Here is an 18,360-nt window from a genome sequence, read left to right on the forward strand (position 1 = left end):
CTAGAACACCCATGTAAAAATCCTTCTGTACTTTGTCATATTTAATGTGGGAATGTTCTCCATCATATGTGCTTAAGTTATGTACAATATCACTAGGACAAAACATAATCATCACATATTTTTGGCATAATGATCAAACTTAAAATAATTTATTAGATGGATTTATTACAGAAGAAAGTTAAAAAAAACAAGAGTCAAACTTGTGAATACCCAAGTTTATTTCAAAACATTTGAACACGTTTAGAAATTGTGAACATGAGCTGTAGTCCCAGTGAGTAGAGCTGGAGCCACCGGATGTTCCATAGCTTCATCTTCCACTGTGAAAACAACAACTCAGTCAATCCATCTGATGACACAAAAAAAAGCAATGCAAGCCATCTGATGCTTTTATTCATTAAAACATCTGAATTGAAACGGCTAAACCCAACCGTGGCTGATTCTAAAATGTTGCCAGGTGTGAGCAGTTTAAATATCCAGATGTGGTTCCAGCTATTTGGTCTCACCTATCGCAGCCTCCTGGCTTCTCTCTCAGACTCCAGAAGTGTCAGCACATCTCCTTCTCTGACGGGGCCCTTCACGTTCCTGATGATGGAGCGGTTGCTGTCGTCCATGAACTCGACTCGGACCTGGAGGAAAAAACAACCTGCATGAGAAGCTGGAACTCCTCATCTTCATTTTGTTTCAACATTTTTGGTCACCGAGTGAAGCTAAAGCTCAATGGCAACAAGAACCCACTGGACTTCTGACTGAACTAAGTCAGCATGACTTCACTAATGTTTCATCCATAACCATGAGCCAGACTATATTTAGAAAAGTGTTGTCTTGAAAGTAGAACTGACGCAAAGCAAAGGTAAATTATGAAGGACAAGAAGAGCACCAGCAGAGGGCAGGAAGCTAACGTTGTTAGCCTGTCTCCCAGCAGGAAGTGGCTCTAAGCCACCAGAATCACCTCTGGAACTTTGGACCATTTCTGAGGAATCATTGAATATTTTAACAAAAAACAACAAAAAAGAACCCCACCATCTTAAAACCTGGAAATCTAAATAAAAAAAAGAAAAGAAAAAAAAAGCAAGCCACAAAAATCTCCATCTCCATTTTAAAAACCCAATTTCACCCTGTTTGAAACAGAAGAGTTTGCTGAGTGATTTGAAGCGATCAGGTGTTTACAGATCTAAAGGCATAAACAATTTTAAAAAGTTTTAATAGTATTGCGATGCCCCAGACTGTACGCTTTTCTTGGATCCAGTCACGACAGATGACAATCATGTGAACTTCACCTGTGTAAATATTTCTGACGTACATAGAATGAAAACAGGATATTCTGAAGATATTTTACAATTGGAAAATAAAAACTGAAAAGTCACCAAAAGTTCTCAAAATTATCAGTTGGAGTGGCAAACGAGTGAAATGACCTGTGAAGCTGATGGAAACTATGAGATGGAAAAAGTCATAGTCAAGTTGTGTCACACACGTTCTTTGTAATGAAATTATTTTAAAAGAAAAAGGCCAGAGCCTCACATTAGCATTGTTAGCATTGTTTTAGCGGCAGAAGCATCTTTGCTGTGAATGATCACATGTTCACCAAGGAATGGTTCTTACTGCATGTACTGCGGGAATTGGCCTGTCACGATAACACATTTTGCAGAGCGAATTGTCTAAAAAATTATTGCGATAAACAATAATATTGTTTCAAGATCTTTTGACACTGATTTAATGGAAATGACTAATAATGCATGCGATTTCCTGCCATAGGTAGATACACTTTATTTTCAAACAAACACATAACACTGGAACTGATAAACTAAATAAACAAAACCAAAAACAAAAATAAAATGGATTTTCAATCTCCATTAACAAAAAACGTACTTGAATAAAAACTAAACGACATAAAGCCAAAGTGGAAATAAATACTGCATTCAACCAAAAGAGTGCAGATTATGAAGTCTGTATACTATATGTCCCTTCAGTAATCACTAGATTTAAATAGAGAAGATGGGCACATCTGACTACCTAATGCTACACTACACGATTTGTTTGCCCCTATTTTCCCCTTATGACAATCTTAGCACGTTGGTCGCTGGTGGTTTCGTAACCGATCATCCTGTACTGTGTGGTGTGTTACGGTGGATCGTCGTGGCCGCTCCGATCTAAATCAGGGATTTCCCCCAACTGGAAGCGTCAATGCAGCCCGTTGAATGTGACAGGTAGCCAATCAGAAAGCGCGGATTCTCCTCGTGCTTTCTGAGGGGAAATTACGGAGGGGAATCTCAAACAGCTGACACAACGCAACCCGAAGTCCAGCTGACATCGGAGATGATTTGTGGATTATTCAACATTTCGTGCAAAGAACATACAAATGACAAGGGGAGGAGTTGGAGCCAAATTGCTACCGCAGTTGATGAACCCGGTAACTTTTCAGCTGTTCTTCGTTAACGTGACATAAATAGGTTATGATTTTCATTCAGTCAGGACTTTACACTGACTCGGGCCACAAGCATCACAGGTAGATTCTAGTAAAGCATTGATTAATGCCTGGTTTTAAAATTAGTTAACTGGACTTGTAGCCATTATTTTGTGCCCATGTGGCTGGACACCACACGTCACGACGAACCCGATGGAACCGTTATACCTGGGATTTCTGTCAGGTTTTGAAAATGGGTCGACAGTCCGCTAACCACTCGTGTAGTGTGCGCTGGACATTACACTAAGAAAGAGCACCGGAGTTGAGCCTTTTTTCATTCAGTGTCATCAACAGGAAGAAAAAAGGCAGGAAGAGACGATAAAGCTGATAATTAAAATGAGGTCGATAGGTTTCATTTATCGTGCCATTAATTGATTTATTGTTTCTCATGACAGGCCTAACGGGAATTAACTCTTAATTTGAGTTTTTTTATCAATTACTAATATTGTATAAAAAGTGGTTAAATGAAAAATATTTTTTCCGATTATTTGTCAGAATAATCAATAAAATACTCGATTACTAAAATAATCATTAGCTGCAGCTCTACTGATTATGGTTCTTTTTAATTTTGGACCAAACAACTTGGTAAATATTGGGGCTGCTTGACACTAAATATTGTAGCTCAACAATAATGATGAATATGACTATCATAATGTTCTTCACCACACTCTTTTTCCATCATCATGATGAACACAACACACCAAAAATCTAATCATTTCTGATCTATAATTTACGTCAGTTTTGGTTATAAAGCCCAGAGGAAGTCCATCCAAGTGCCCACATTTGTCTGGAAATATGAATTTAAGGTATGGGACCTAATGCATAAGAGCCTTTATACAAGCCGTCTTTACTGCTCTGATATTGCACTTTCAATATGACATCATCTACAATGTGGTACAATCTAAAGATATAAGAAATTGAGATGTAACCAAATAACTTTAAGTTACATTTTGCTTTAAGATGTCTGAAATAACGTTCATTTGAGAAGACTACAATTAGGAAATATGAAACTATAAGTCAGTGCTCTGAGCAAAAATATCAATACTTCTTCCATGAATTAAAATATGGTCAATATTATAAGTACTACGTATCAAAGACTGTAAATATTAAATGGCTGATAAATGGAAATGACAAGCCCCAATATCAAAAGGACCATTTTTAATGCTATATTCAATGCTACCCTACTTCTGTCATCTCAGTCTAGTTACAGATAGAAAATAAAGCTTAGAAAGCTTCATTTTCTGTGGGCATAAAGTTAAGAGTGAATGACAGAAATTCCTCTAACACAATTAACGACATTTCTGTTTCTAAAATGCATGATGGGATGAGGGAAACGCCAACAACAGGCATGATTCAGTATAAATACACTGCTGAAGTCTTTACAGTCGAGATAAGTTCAAGAAGCTAACTGGTGGAGAACAATGCTAACATACCTGTGTACACTGGCCCTGAGAACCGGTTCTTCCGAGGACCTTTGTGACCTAGAAAATAAAACATCGGGGAACATGAATAAAACAGTTTCATTTATGACCTAAAACACAAACATAATGTGGAAACATCAGCTCGCAGACAAGAAACTGTAGCACGGACAGGCCTCCATGATGGGAGCGCGACATCCGGACAGTTGCTTTCCATTTAACAAAAAAACAAACAAAAAACTTTACTTAGCCTTAAAATACTTTTACCAACCGAGTCAGCATGTATTCATAAAAACTTAAGTCCAAACAAACGACATTTTTACAACAGTCTGATGGGTTTTCTTACTCTAGCAAGCTTGATCGGCTGCACGCGGCTGGCGTCCATGTTGTCAGGTTTTACCAGAAAGGAAGTCACGTGGTGCGAGGAGGGTATATATCCACACTGGGACTTCGAATTAGTTCTTGATTATTGTTTTTAGATTAAATAAGAGCGTTATATATAACATTAAAATAAATTTGAATGCATGTAAATGTCTATCGAACAGACAAATTCTAAACCTTAAGATGTATATTTTAAAATTAGTATTTGACTTTTCAACTTCCGTTTCCGGTACCGGAAAGACTTTGTGTTACCGTAAATAAAGTAAAATAAGTCTTGAACAAAACAATGGTTTTCTCTACTAATATTTTTACGTTTTTTCCCTCGTTTTATTCATTAAAATTAACATATTAGTTATAGGAAATATTGTTCAAAAGAAAAAATAGTTTTTATTCAAACGTTTTAAGGAATACACGTCATTACAATTAATTTGCAATGTGTATAAAATTAGGTGGACATTTTGTCTTAATAACATTAATATGGAGTTTCTGTTCTTTGTGTTTTAAAAATAGACCAAAAGTTATGTGAAAAATGGGTGACTGTGTTATTGACCGTTCTTGTCCGTAACCTCCAAATGTTTTTAACAGTTGCACAAAGAAAATAACAGCTGGTCGGCAGGGGTGACAACTTTAACAAATAAGGAAAAAACATATTTTTTATTAAAGTTATGTACTGCAGCTTGAATAAAATGTAACTACATAGCATTTTTGAAAAGTCTGGATTGCTTTATGTGTAGTTGCATGTTGCTTTTGACTGTTGCTCATGGGGAGAGACATTTCAGTAATCTAAAATTAATAGAAAAAAATTAAGCAACCTACTTGCATACTGGATGTGGACTGTTGGATGTTAAATTCATAAGCAGTAAATATTGTGCTAATTATCGGTACTGAACCAAATAAAGCAAGACAGATGCAAGCCTTTAAAATTGTGAAGCTTTTTATAGGTCAAAAAGACTCAAAAAAAATATAACAGCAGTTGCGTGGGGGGCCCAATAAAATTTTTGTTAGGGGACCCAAGATTTCTGGCAGCGCCCCTGCTCCACATTAAAGGGGGGCAGGAGAAGACTCAGCAACTCCCAGTCACACGTGAAAGCTTCTTTCTATCAAAGATCTTAACCACAACAGAGCAGAACCTTGAATACCTACCCAATTCTCCAAGGCTCGACTGCAATGGCCTTTGTTCTGCCCCAGGCTGGAAGTTGGAAATGTCTTAATTAGTTTAAAAAAGTTCTATAGTATTAATTTATCTGTATTTTATTTTGAAAGAGAATTTTGAGATATTAGTGCATTGTGGGTAGCAGAGGCAGTTGCAGTTTGGAATACCTGTTCATAGAGAGAAAGCCTGCCTGTTAATGTATAAACTTCACCTCCTGTGTTGTCAATCTTTTCTTACACCTCCGAAAACAATGGCTGTAAGTTCAATCTATGTTCTGTTTGGTGTTAGATGTTCTGTTAGTTTATTTTGAGATTGCTAAGTTCCTTGCACGTAGAGAGTTAATCACAACGGGGCTCTTTAAGTTCGATGACACCCCTGAAAATTTCAGGGCATGGAAGTCATCATTTTCGAATGCAACTGAAGACATAGACCTCACATATAGTCAAGAGTTGGATCTCCTAGTGAAATGGCTCGGTAAAGAGTCCTCAGAGCATGTCAAGAGAATCAGAGCTGTTTATACCACTAACCCCAAAGCTGCCCTTCATTTAGCATGAGACAGGTTAGAAGAATGTTACACTACACCAGAAGAGGTAGAAAATGCTTTGTTTAAAAAACTAGACAGCTTCCCTCACCTTACAAATAGAGACAATGTAAAACTCAGGGAACTAGGAGATTTGCTCCTAGAGCTGGAGGTTGCAAAAAATTAATCTTATCTCGCAGGCCTCGCTTACCTCGACACACCACAAGGTGTTAAGCCCATAGCGGAAAGGCTACCTCCAAGTTTGGAAGATAAATGGCTTCACGCAGGTTCAAAATACAAGCAAAAATATCAAGTAACATTCCCTCCCTTCTCATATTTTGTGAAGTTTGTCCAAGAGGAGGCAAAGGCGAGAAACGATCCAAGTTTTGTGACACGCAGCAACCAACCTTTCAACAGAAGTGAGAGACCATCATTTAAACAGACTGGCTACAAACCTCCTCTAACTGTAAACAGAACAGAGGTCAGTACAACCACTCTTCCTAGTACGAAAGAGGAGGATCTAACGCGTTACTGCCCAGTCCACAGGAAATCACATCCACTTGCAAAATGCAGAGCTTTCCGGATCAAACCAATTCAAGAAAGACGAAACATACTCAAAGAACACAGACTGTGTTTTCGTTGTTGTTCTCCTACGCACACAATAAAGGACTGTGATATGAATGTTAGTTGTGAGGAGTGCCAAAGTGAAAAACATTGCTCTGCCATGCACCCTGATGTGATTCAACAACTCCGGCCAGAAAGCACACCTGAACCAGAGCCTCAGCTCCAAGACAACACGCCACCTGAGGTAACGTCATGGTGCACTGAGATCTGCTGTAAAGGCTGTCCCCCACGTTCTTGCTGTAAGGTATGCCTAGTTCGAGTGTTCCCTAAAGCTCAACCAGAACGCTCTGTCAAGATGTATGTGATCCTTGACGATCAGAGCAATTGCTCACTGGCTCGTCCCTAATTCTTTGAGCTGTTTGGCATCCAGGGAAGTCATCTCACATACCATTTAAGAACATGTGCTGGTCTAACTGAAATGTGTGGCAGGAAAGCAGTCGGGTTCCAAATAGAGCCAGTAGGTGGAGGCCCATGTCTAGACCTCCCTCCTCTCATTGAATGTGATGAGATAGTGTTTAATAGAGATGAAATACCTACACCTGAAGTTGCTCTGGCCCATGCTCATTTGAAACACCTCGCTCCTCTCATACCAAAGTATGATCCAGATACTGAGATAACAGTTTTACTCGTCAGAGACATCATACAATTGCACAAAGCACGAAAACAAGTAAATGGACCCCCCTGTGATCCCTTTGCCCAGTGCCTGGATTTGGGTTGGGTAATTGTGGGGGAAGTATGCCTCAACGCTCTTAAGCCAACTGTCAATGTCTACAAAACTCACAGTCTCTCCAACGGATGTCTATCTCTCTTCAGTCCTTGTCCTAACAGCATCAGCCTTAAAGAAAAACCATGCTACGGCGGGGAGCACAAGAATAACTCTGTTAAACACAGTTCAAAACTTAATGTGGCAAAAGAAAAGCTTGGAGAAAAAGTTTTTGAGCACACAGAGAATGATAACCAGCTTGCCCTATCCTTTGAGAATGAGACAATCCTAAAGATAATGGAAAAGGAAGTTCATCAGGATGAAAATAACAACTGGGTCGCTCCTTTACCGTTCAAGTCCTCTCGCTTGCCACTTCCAAATAACAGAGATCAAGCACTGTCTAGACTCAGCTCACTGAGACGCAACTTAAACAACAAACCTCAAATGAAAGAACAGTTCTCAGAGTTTATGGACAAGCTGTTCAAAAACCATCATGCAGAGATCGCTCCACCCCCTGTCGACAACACTGAATGCTGGCACCTGCCCATTTTCGGGGTCTACCATCCTCAGAAGCCCGGTCAGATATGGGTAGTTTTCGACTCTAGTGCAGAGCAGTGTGGTGTGTCAATAATACCCTCCTTGGTGTGCTGATTTGGTTTAGGAAAGAGCTCATTGCAGCTACTGCTGACATCCAGCAGGTGTTTTACGGATTTCTAGTCTCACCAGAACACAGAGATTATTTGAGATTTTTGTGGCATAAGGACAACGACTTAGCAAAGGAGGTCCAGGAGTACCGTATGCCTTTATACTTTCTCATTATGCAACACTCCACTGTTGAAGAAAAGGAAAGGTTCCAAACATCACCACAGAAAAACAATGTGAAAAGGAATGTTTGGAACATATTGATTTCCATTTAACTAAAAAAAAACTTTTGGGAACATATTGTGGTATATCTTACAGTTTATGGATAATAGGGATGACAGGATGAATGAAAAATTAAAAATGTGCCATGTTGGTACAGTCTTATGAAGAATAACCAACATGCCTTGGTACATTCTTGATAAGAATGTACCAAGGCATGTTGGTACATTCTCATGTTGGAAATGAGAATGAATTTCCAACATGAGTCCCAAACACACAGCTATTGAAACTGCTAATTGATTTTAGAAAAACAAAGTAAAATAACTAGAATGGGCATGTCAAAGACTTCACATGTATCCAATTGAAAATGGAAAGAACTTAAGAGGAGTGTAACACTCTTTAATTTATGTATGTATGAATAGAAGTAAGTCATTCAAAGTTATTTTTTTCATTTTAACTTTAAAGCATACATTTGATATGATATTATCAGTTTAGCAAAGGGATTAAATTGTACAATGACTACAGTGGCATTAGCATGTACAGTACGTAGCCTTGTCTGCAATACTGTCTGATGACATCACTCTTACCGCCTTCTTGCGCTCTGAGAACTCAAAGCCCTAAATCACAGTACTAATCCCAGTGAACAGTATTTTTAACTTGCTCTGGGACAGAGAGAACATCAATAGGATTACAGAATCAGAGAAGGCACTGAATCCTTAACATATGCTGCTGATCTTCATGCTCACTGATTCAAAAGATTGGTATCATTTTCTTCAGCTGTATTTCACCCACAGGCAAGATGATTTTGAGGTATAATATTTTGCTTATGTGATTCTCATGGAATTTTCTTGCGGTTTTTTATCAACTTGATCCTAACTTGGCACAAAACCTTCAGCTGGTTGTACTGCTAAGGAGCGGGCACAATGGCAGCCATAAAGCCCAAGCTGAAGGCGCTGAAAAAGCGTCGCTCCAGTCTTTTTGCCAGTGTGAAGCGGGATCTGAGCTTTTCACAGAGCGCAGAAGAAGAAGAATATGTATTTCCCTTTTCACAGGACAGCTCGGTAAAACCATGGACTTCGATGGACAACCTCGACAGTCCGGATGGGAAAAAAATAAAGGCGGAAAATTTGCCCAACCCAAGAAGATCAAACATTGTCAACCTAAATATAGGTGGAAAAATATTCCACATCCCAAAGCACTTGGCTCTCCGATATCCAAGGACCAGGATCGGAACCCTTGCTTTGTGTGATGATCCGGTGAAGCGGCTCACTCTCTGTGATGATTATAATGTTGTGAGCAATGAGTTCTTCTTTGATAGAGACCCTATGTTTTTCCATTATATATTTCACTTCTACTGCAGCAATGTCCTCTGGGTGATGGACAGCCTCTGTCCTGTCAACTTTGAGGAAGAGATGTCATTTTGGGGACTGAAACTGAAAGACACTCCAAGGTATTCTTCACATGCTTTGTATTCAAAACCTTTATTGTTGTGTGTGTATTTTAAGGAGAGCTAATCATTATACTCTTGTGAAAATGTCTTTCTCAGGTGCTGTCGGATATTATTTGAGGAGAAGGTGGATGACATTAGAGACCAACTGAAGGTTAACCAGGAGCTGATTGATGAGATTAAACCTCACCAGGATGAGGAATGCTACAAGACCATGTTTCTAGGAGGTTTGCGAAAGATTCTCTGGGATTTGATGGAGAATCCGTACTCCTCCCTACCAGCCAAAGCCTTTGCTGTGTTCTCCAGTCTTTTTGTTCTCATCTCCATTGTTGCCATGACAATGAACACCGTACAGGAACTTAGGGAATACAAAGTTGCAGGCAAAACCTTCATGGAATGGGTGGAGATTGCTTCCATCCTCTTCTTCACTCTAGAATATTTTTTACGTCTAGTCACCACATCCAACATCAAACATTTTTTGAGGAGTGCCCTCAATTTTGTTGATGTGGTCGCTGTCATGCCCTACTTTCTCCAGATAATCTTTGAGACATTTGTTATAGATGCAGAAGATGCTAGTGCACAAGAAGATCTGAAAGCCATGTCACGAGTCAGTAAGGTCAGCAAGGTGCTCAAAGTGGTCAAGCTGATGCGAATCTTTCGTATCCTGAAACTTGCTCGTCACTCCACTGGCATGAGGGCCTTCGGTTTCACCATCCGCCAGTGCTCTGAGCAGGTATGGACTCAAGGTTCAAAACATACATAGTCATCATTGGAAGATTTTTATTTGTGTGGAATTCAACAAAACTGGAAGGCTACTCAATGCAAAGAAGGGAAAAACACAACACGTTATATATCAGATTGTAGAAAAACACCTTATCTGCAATAGGAGCAGGCAGCTGGTAACGTGTTTCTCATAAAATCGCAGGTATGCTGTCTGTTTCTCTTCATCGCCATGGGCATCTTCACCTTCTCTGCTCTCATGCATTCTGTTGAGGTGGATCAGCCTGGGACGCCATTCAGCAGCATACCAGATGCCTGGTGGTGGGCCGCAGTGAGTCAAGCCCAAACATTAACCTTTTTGCAACAACCTCTTGGTTATCAATCAATCAAATTTTATTTGTAAAGCACATTTCAAAGCACATTTCAGCAACAGGGCATTTCAAAGTGCAAATAAACACAAAGTCATGCAACATAGAATCAACAATTGAATCATCACCATCATTAAATTCTTAATCTGTTATGTTTCAAAAGCACCTCCAAACAGGCGGGTTTTTAGTCTAGATAAACTCAATGTTTCAGCCATTTTTCAATAATCAGAAAGTTTGTTCCAGATTTTCCCTTATCATTAAAAGGGGAAAAAAACTTTTCAGTTCAGTTTGATTTATTTATATAGCAGTAGTTCTGAAAAAAATGTTACACACAAACAGGTACAATTTCTATCTGCTTGTCACCAAAACAATTTATATAAGAAGAATTTGTTCCAGTGCCATTAAATCCACTAAAGACAAATTCATATTATATGAAAAGCAGTTCATTGTTGTTTAATTATAATGTAACAGAAACTGAGTTGATGATAAAATCCCATTTATCACTTACAGTATCTTGAGCAAGGACAAAGTGACTTTACACAAAAACATCTTCCTTTGTAACAGAGGGAGCTAAAACGGCAAACTTAGTTACTTGGCTGTGCTATAAAATGCCACTACATAGCTGGAAAATACACAATGCTGCTTCTTTAAAAAGTAGAAGGGATGTACAGGACAGAAACTTACTGAACCATCAGTAAGCCTATATAGCCTGAGAGCTACTGTAAGTGGTGTGATGGGGACACAAAGGACTATGAGTTTGTCAAGATTAATATATAGTAAAACTATATAATTTCACTGTTAAGTTCTTGAGGAGTAATTACATCCCCAAAGTGGAGGGAGCTAACAACCTCGTGAGATGTCACAGTTTTAACTGATTTTAGTCATTTAAAAAAACTCAAACTGAAAATGTTCCACCAGTAGGCTACAGCACTGTGTTAGCAGATATTAATAGTCTACAACTCCACAAGAGGTTGCTGTAAAGTTTGGTGCTTTTTGTTTTACATTGCATTTGTAGGACAAGTCATAGATGACACTAAGGTTCTTTACATTATCACTAAACATCACACTGATACCCTTCAGAATAAGTGACTCGCAAGCAGTTTGTATCTCAGGTGCTCAGGTGCAAAGACATGTATTTTCTAACTTAAGAAAGTGGTTCTCATCACACTATTATTTATTGAACAAACAATAACTATAAAAGGATAGATGACTTGATAATTGGATTTAGCTATCACTAGATAAACAAAGCTGAACGTCCAATAATTCTATCAAATGGAGGTATGTATAGTTAATGTGAAGTAAAGAGGATTGGTGTGAGTATTAAAACCCTGGGAGACTCCATAACTAACTCTGGCAGATAAGTAACCTTTCTTAATAAGCATAAACAAACTCTAACATCTACATATGGTTTAAACCAGCCTATTTCTATTGCCTATTATTTTGCATCTTAAATATAAAAAAAATATGGATTTATGAACAGACAGATGCAGAAGTGAAAAATTCAAAGCCTGGTTCGTCTTATTAAGGAATTTTTTCATTGCCATTGAGCAGAGACCCACAATATGATTTTGCAGTAAGTTTTAAATTATTTTAGACTTTAAAATATGTCATCTATTCACAGTGCCACCATTTCTGGATTTATTTTAATGGATTGAAATAAAATCACAAAAATAAAATGTTTTAGTTCTCTAAAACATTTTATTATTTATTATGTCTGCCATTTTAAAATCTTTATCAGCTTTCTGGGTTTGAAATTCCGTGTTCCCCCTCTCTTCTCCAATTTAAAGATTGGGGATTTATTTAGCTGTTATTCATGTGTCTAAAACCTGAAGTACAGGTTTAATACTTTCATTGGTAGCATGAAGCTGCAGGTAGGTAGTGCTACATTGATTTATTTAATGTAGGGTAGTTAAGACTGAGTACTCTCAGTCTTAGCTTTGAGGACAGTTTCTAAACTAAAACTAAAAACCAATCAGATCTCATGGAATGATGGAAGTTAAAAGTTAGGTGGGGACAAAAGGTAAAAAGTGCATGTGGGTGTCTGAAAGCTGACGCTGCTTTCTCCTTCCTGTAGGTGAGCATCTCTACTGTTGGTTATGGAGATGTCATCCCAGTCTCCTACCTTGGCCGCTGTGTGGCGTTTGCCTGCATCTCTTTTGGCATCATTCTTAATGGAATGCCCATCTCCATTCTGTTCAACAAGTTCTCTGACTACTATGCCAAACTGAAGGAGCAGGAATATTCATTTTCCAACACGGAACGCACATTCCAGCTCCAGAGACGGTTGCGACGTAAGTTTGACCGCTGCTTCGAACCACCGCCTGAAGATTCTGATGATGACATTCACTATCGACCCAGTGGAAGACATACTGACTTTGACTACGACTTTGATGATTGAGACTTTGCTGCCTAATTGTATCATCTTTAACCCAAAATGGCCTTATCACTCATGGGTCTGGACAATATAAAGACCCCATCTGCCTGGATTGCTGAGCCTAGGAGCTGATCTGATTAATCTAAGGGGAGGACACGGAAGCAGCAGCACACAGAGATAAGCTGTAAGCTGTGGCTTTGCAATTGGTCCTGCTAAACCCTTTGGGTGACAGATCATTCCTCTGTCAGGTGGACTGGGTTCCTCCTCTAGACAGTCTGTTATCTGCTTCCAAGGATAGCCCTGTCTGCAACTAATGCTGACTAAATTCAAATGGATGTCAAGGATTTCAAGTTCCAATATTACACAATGAATAAAGCAGTGTTAAATCATACTGTTGAATTTTTTATTGAAAGTATTTTTCATGAAATGTGCTTTTCTATCCTTTAGTATACTTAGCCTGTCTCTGCAAGAGAAAGTGTTTTTTTTTTACCTTTTCAAAATCTTTGGCAAATACGGCATAAAGAATTTGCTTCCTTACTAATTTCTTCTGCACTTTAATGTTTCAGATCGCCAAACAAATTTTTGTATGTAAATTAACCTCTGTGAATGCAAAAAACAGTTTTAAATAATATTTTTACTTATGAGAAGAAAAAAAAAACGTGAAATAGGCTAGAACATCTTGAAAGGCAACACATGGCCTTTCACAGAGCAGAAACAAACACATTGACATATATCAGTCTGGAAAGAGTTACAAAGCAATTTTGTAGGATTTGGGACACCAGGATACCAGTAAGAAACATTTTTTCAAATGGAGGAAAGCTGAAACAACAGTGAACCATTTCAGGAATAATAGACCTACCAAAAGAACTCAACCAATAACTCATCAAGGACATTACAGTAGAACCCCAAATGACTAACTTAAGGTCAGCATTCACAATTCCACAGTAAGAGGAAACCTGGGCAGCAAGAGCATCCACAGTGGAGTGCCAAGGCCAATCCACTGCTGACCAAAGCAACTCACAGGCCGATCTCTCATTCACAAGAAGAACTTTGGGAAGATATTGTGTGGACTGACGATACAAAAGTGGAACTTTCTGGAAGGCATGCATGGAATCACGTGTAAAACTAAGACTGCATTCCTGAAAAAGAGCATCATGTCTACAGCTAAGCACAGAGGTGTTAGTGTGATGGTCTGAGGCTTTATCACTGCTTCAGGACCTGGATGACCTATTGTATTTAAAGGAACCATAAATTCTGCTTTTCAGAGGAAACTCCAGCAGGACAATGATCCAAAGTACAACTGCAGGTTCACCTCTGAAAGGAAACAAACAACATTCAGGGTAGAGTCTAGATGTAAGTCCAACTGAGACCCCATAGCAGAACTTTAAACAGACCATTCATGCTCCACGTGGAGGCTGTTGCTGCCAGTGTTGGCACCACCAGCTATCAGGTTTAAGAAAGCTTATTTCTCTTTCTAAATTAAATCAACAGTTGAAAACTGATCTTTGTCTGATGTTAAATTTAGTTTTATGATCTGAAACATTTAACTGTGGCAAAAAACAAAAACAGAGGAAATCTACGAGGTGACCAATACTTCTCCAGGGTACTGCATCAGCCATCATGATAACATCTTCTAATTTCTGTTTTAAACCTTTCCAATATAAGAAAGAAAGTCACACAAACTGATCAGTTGGCAGCCTGTCACTATCCCATACCACCATGCCTCACATTATTGGTAAAAATGGAGCTCCTGTCAGATGACCTTCTCGGCATGTTGCTGGGGTTACTCAAGTTGAAGGGAAAGATGGAGTGGGGGCGTGTCAGTGGAGAGAAGAGGCCAAAGGTTTAATTTTGCTGTCAAGGATTAGCAGGATTAGCTCCTGCATTGCCTGGCTGACTAAAAGTCAATCATGTTCTGTTCTATTTTTGTAACAGAATAATCTGATCAGGTGCATACAGTCAGGTCCTGTTTAAGCACTTACAGGGCACTTTAGAGGATAATGCTTTCCTTCTGACATAGTAGACTCCTAAAATGCTAACATATGGAAACTGGTATTTATTACTGTAATTACACAGCAGTCTTTGTTTAGTGCTTCCAGCTTTCTGGATGCTTTACTTAGGAGTAGAGAAGCAGATAAATGAACTGGTGTCCATCTCCAGATGGCTTTTTAGGAGTTGACACAATTTTCCTGATATTCATTAGACATGAAAAATGCATAACAATGGAATCCTGTTTAATTTAAGAAGTTTATGTATGCTGTAAGAGAAGAGGGAGTGGGGGGTGTCCAATTTTTCAAAAAACCTTAGAATCTCCTTTAAAAATAAATTAATCATTTTTATAAATTATTACTTAACTGTTTTAGGGTTGATCAGATTTTCTAGGAACTTCTTATTAGCAATTCATGAGTTTCCCTGGGGGAAATATATAATGTGACACAGAAGCCATTGACCACAGCTAGATGCCATGTTTGTCTTGGCATCACACACAGAGAGCAAGACGATTGGGGAGGACTGTCCTGTTTGCTAATCTTCTCCCTAGTAACCATTAGACAACATCTACAATCAGATGAGTTGTTTGGGAGAGAGGTTAGAAGGATCTACCACTGTTCTGTCTGATAGATTATCTGTGACATTGTGGGCCTTATTCTCTTCCGAGGACCCTGGGAACATATTATACTGTATGAACGCAGATTCTAAATAAAAATCTTAAAGTGAACTAGATATTGGTTATAATTGGGTCATTCAGTTGGATATGGTCCAAAAACATGTGGAAAAAACAACCTGAAATGATTCACCGGACAAAAAATTACTCTTCTTCCTTGACCATCTCAGTGTCCAAATCTCTCAAAAGATTGAAATTTCTTTTTATATAATGTGTCTCCAGATGACAAATGTTGTCGACTGGTGCTATAAAGATAAATTGAAATGAATTGAAGCAGAATCTAAGTGCTACAGAAAACTTGAGGGTTGAGCTAAAGAGAAGAGAACAGCAGAGAGGGTGCCAGACTCTGGGTGACGTGGAGAGAGACAGATCAGAGTTTCCTCCTTCCCTCTGTTCTCCAAGCTCCTGAAATATCAGTGCTGTCTGACTGACAAAAGGGTTTGTGCAAATGATTAGTATATTAGTAGGGTTACAAAAAACAAATAACAAATAACAACAAAAATGAATAGCCTAGTATTTCTTAAAATAATGTTCTTCAAGTAAAGCATTTTTAATAATAAGCAACAGTGACCAAAGTTGGCTCTGAACATACTAATTTCTTTTACTTCATTTTCTTAATGGTTCTTTATTTGCCTGTTTTTATTGGTGTATGTATGTCCATGACTGTAGTTCACAGGAGAGAAATAAAATATTTAACAGATGCAGGATTGAATATGTTTCTGTTGTATAACATTTCTTCATGAGCAAAATCTTGTCCTGTGCGTCTTGAAGAAAAAAATGTGTACCGGTAGTAGCATCACAAGATCAGCTGAGAGGAGAAATACCAGGAATTTTATAATGCTGCCACCACCGATTAAAACTCAGAAGTCCTGACAAACTTTGGCTGGTTTTCATGACCCAGACAGACTCAAAGACTCAAACTATTATGAATAGATGGAGTCAGTGGAAATCTCACAGACCTAAGCCTGTGACCTTGGAAGTATGATACGTGAATTAACAACAGCTGAGTCAAGTCATCTGACAGTCCCGTTAGTAACCGTGCTGGTTCAGAGTCATGCTTGTGGCAACATGAACTCATCTGCAGTCTTCAGACTGACTGAATCATCTTGTGCAACCGTTTTAAAATCATACTACCAAATGCTACATGAAAAAGCTAATTATCTGCATGAAGCCTGCTCTGTACATAGTGAATAAGAACTGTTTATTGCTTCAAAATGTAACTGAGATTAAAAAGAAGCTTCTTATTAATAAACATGAAACAAGTTTTGAGGGACACTATGCAACCATTCTAATTACACAGTTTGATTTGTTTCAGCAGACAGAAAAGTTCAGTTGTCATTACTAGGACTTGAAGTGAAGAAGATTAAATATCATATGAAGAACACTGCATATTCTTCTGTTGGTTGATTATTAAAAATACTTTTTTCTGTCTTTCATTTTTTGTTTCTTTCTTTCCATCTTTTTGTTTATTATTTATTTTCATATAAACTTTCATATAATGTAACTTGAGAGTAATCAAGGCTCTTTGATTATAAAATTATAAAATTCTTTTTATAATGACTTTTAAGAACCAATTTGACATTTACAGCAGATCACATTCAATGTGTTTTGGTAATGGGGTGTGTGGGCACACTTCAGCTAATGCGCTGATAGCTGTGCAGACTTTTTGTTTAGCGATTTAGCGAACTTGCTAACTTTGAAAATGTTTAGCTTTCTCAAATTAACATTCATGGATAAACTCTAAAGCACTAATTCACTTCACTTTTTTGTACATTTTCAGTTGAATAAAGTTCAACATTTGTGTTGAAGTTTTGGTTATTAACTGATAAGATTGTTCAAGCAGTTAGAAGCAGTTGAACACAGTTGGTGATTTGTTATTCTTATACTTTCAGTTCTGTGAAAACCGAAACCCTTCTCAAATATGTTATTTATTATTATTTACAGTATATTATTATGCAATGGACTGGCAACCTGGAGGCAGACACCAGCCAGGGGGGGCTGGTTGCCAGGTGACTCTGCAAGGTTAAGTGTATTAGATAATGGATGGACTTTGTAAACAGTTGATGTGTTTTGCAGAATGCTCCTCATCCTGGAATGTGTGTTTTGTTTTGGAACAGGAGGCTCACGCAGCATCACCAGAAACACACCAGGGTTTGTTGTCGGACATTATCTTTACTTCAGCTTCAAAATGTACGCATAACTGCAAGTACATTTCACATGTTAATTTGCCACCATTTGCTTTTCCCCTTGTGCTGTCACATGAAGCAGTCATCACTATTATGATTTTCCAAGCGGAGCATGGCCTGAGGTGACCTAGCTGCGTCAGTATCCTTGACATCATCTTTCCTAGTTCCTCTCTCCTCCAATTAGCTGCCATCCTTTGGGATGTCTTAAGATACTGGGTAAACACATCTCTCATTAAGCCAATATAAATCACTTTTATGATATTTACACTTAGCTTTTGTAGCATTTGTGGTGGAGCATTATGAAATCAGGTTTTTATCTTTATGTCAGTTTCAGCCTTGAGTTGTGGACTTATTTGTAGCTCAGAACATCCATTTCCCTCAGCAAGGCCGAACACATCTTTTGGAGAAAACCTGCCAGACTCAGCTTTTTTTTTTTAAAGCGCAGCCATGAGTGACACACACTAACTATATAAGCCCCTACA

General features: G+C 38.4%; 2 protein-coding genes across 2 annotated transcripts; one reads left to right on the forward strand and one right to left on the reverse strand.

Annotated features, from left to right (window-relative positions):
- Positions 1–200: 200 nt before the first annotated feature.
- Positions 201–4,343, reverse strand: rps28 (ribosomal protein S28). Its single transcript, XM_008433436.2, has 4 exons — positions 4,226–4,343; positions 3,895–3,942; positions 504–626; positions 201–317 (listed from the first exon to the last, which is right to left on the reverse strand). The coding sequence occupies exons 1-3, from the start codon at positions 4,262–4,264 to the stop codon at positions 504–506; spliced, it is 210 nt and encodes a 69-aa protein (XP_008431658.1). The 5' UTR covers positions 4,265–4,343; the 3' UTR covers positions 201–317.
- Positions 4,344–8,768: 4,425 nt separating this feature from the next.
- On the forward strand, positions 8,769–13,421 carry LOC103479158 (potassium voltage-gated channel subfamily V member 2). The gene is made up of 4 exons (XM_008433434.3): positions 8,769–9,571; positions 9,668–10,301; positions 10,494–10,619; positions 12,731–13,421. The coding sequence occupies exons 1-4, from the start codon at positions 9,045–9,047 to the stop codon at positions 13,052–13,054; spliced, it is 1,611 nt and encodes a 536-aa protein (XP_008431656.1). The 5' UTR covers positions 8,769–9,044; the 3' UTR covers positions 13,055–13,421.
- Positions 13,422–18,360: the final 4,939 nt, after the last annotated feature.

This window comes from Poecilia reticulata, chromosome 17 (assembly GCF_904066995.2).
Source record: "Poecilia reticulata chromosome 17, P_reticulata-male-v2, whole genome shotgun sequence".
Taxonomy (NCBI): Eukaryota; Metazoa; Chordata; class Actinopteri; order Cyprinodontiformes; family Poeciliidae; genus Poecilia; species Poecilia reticulata.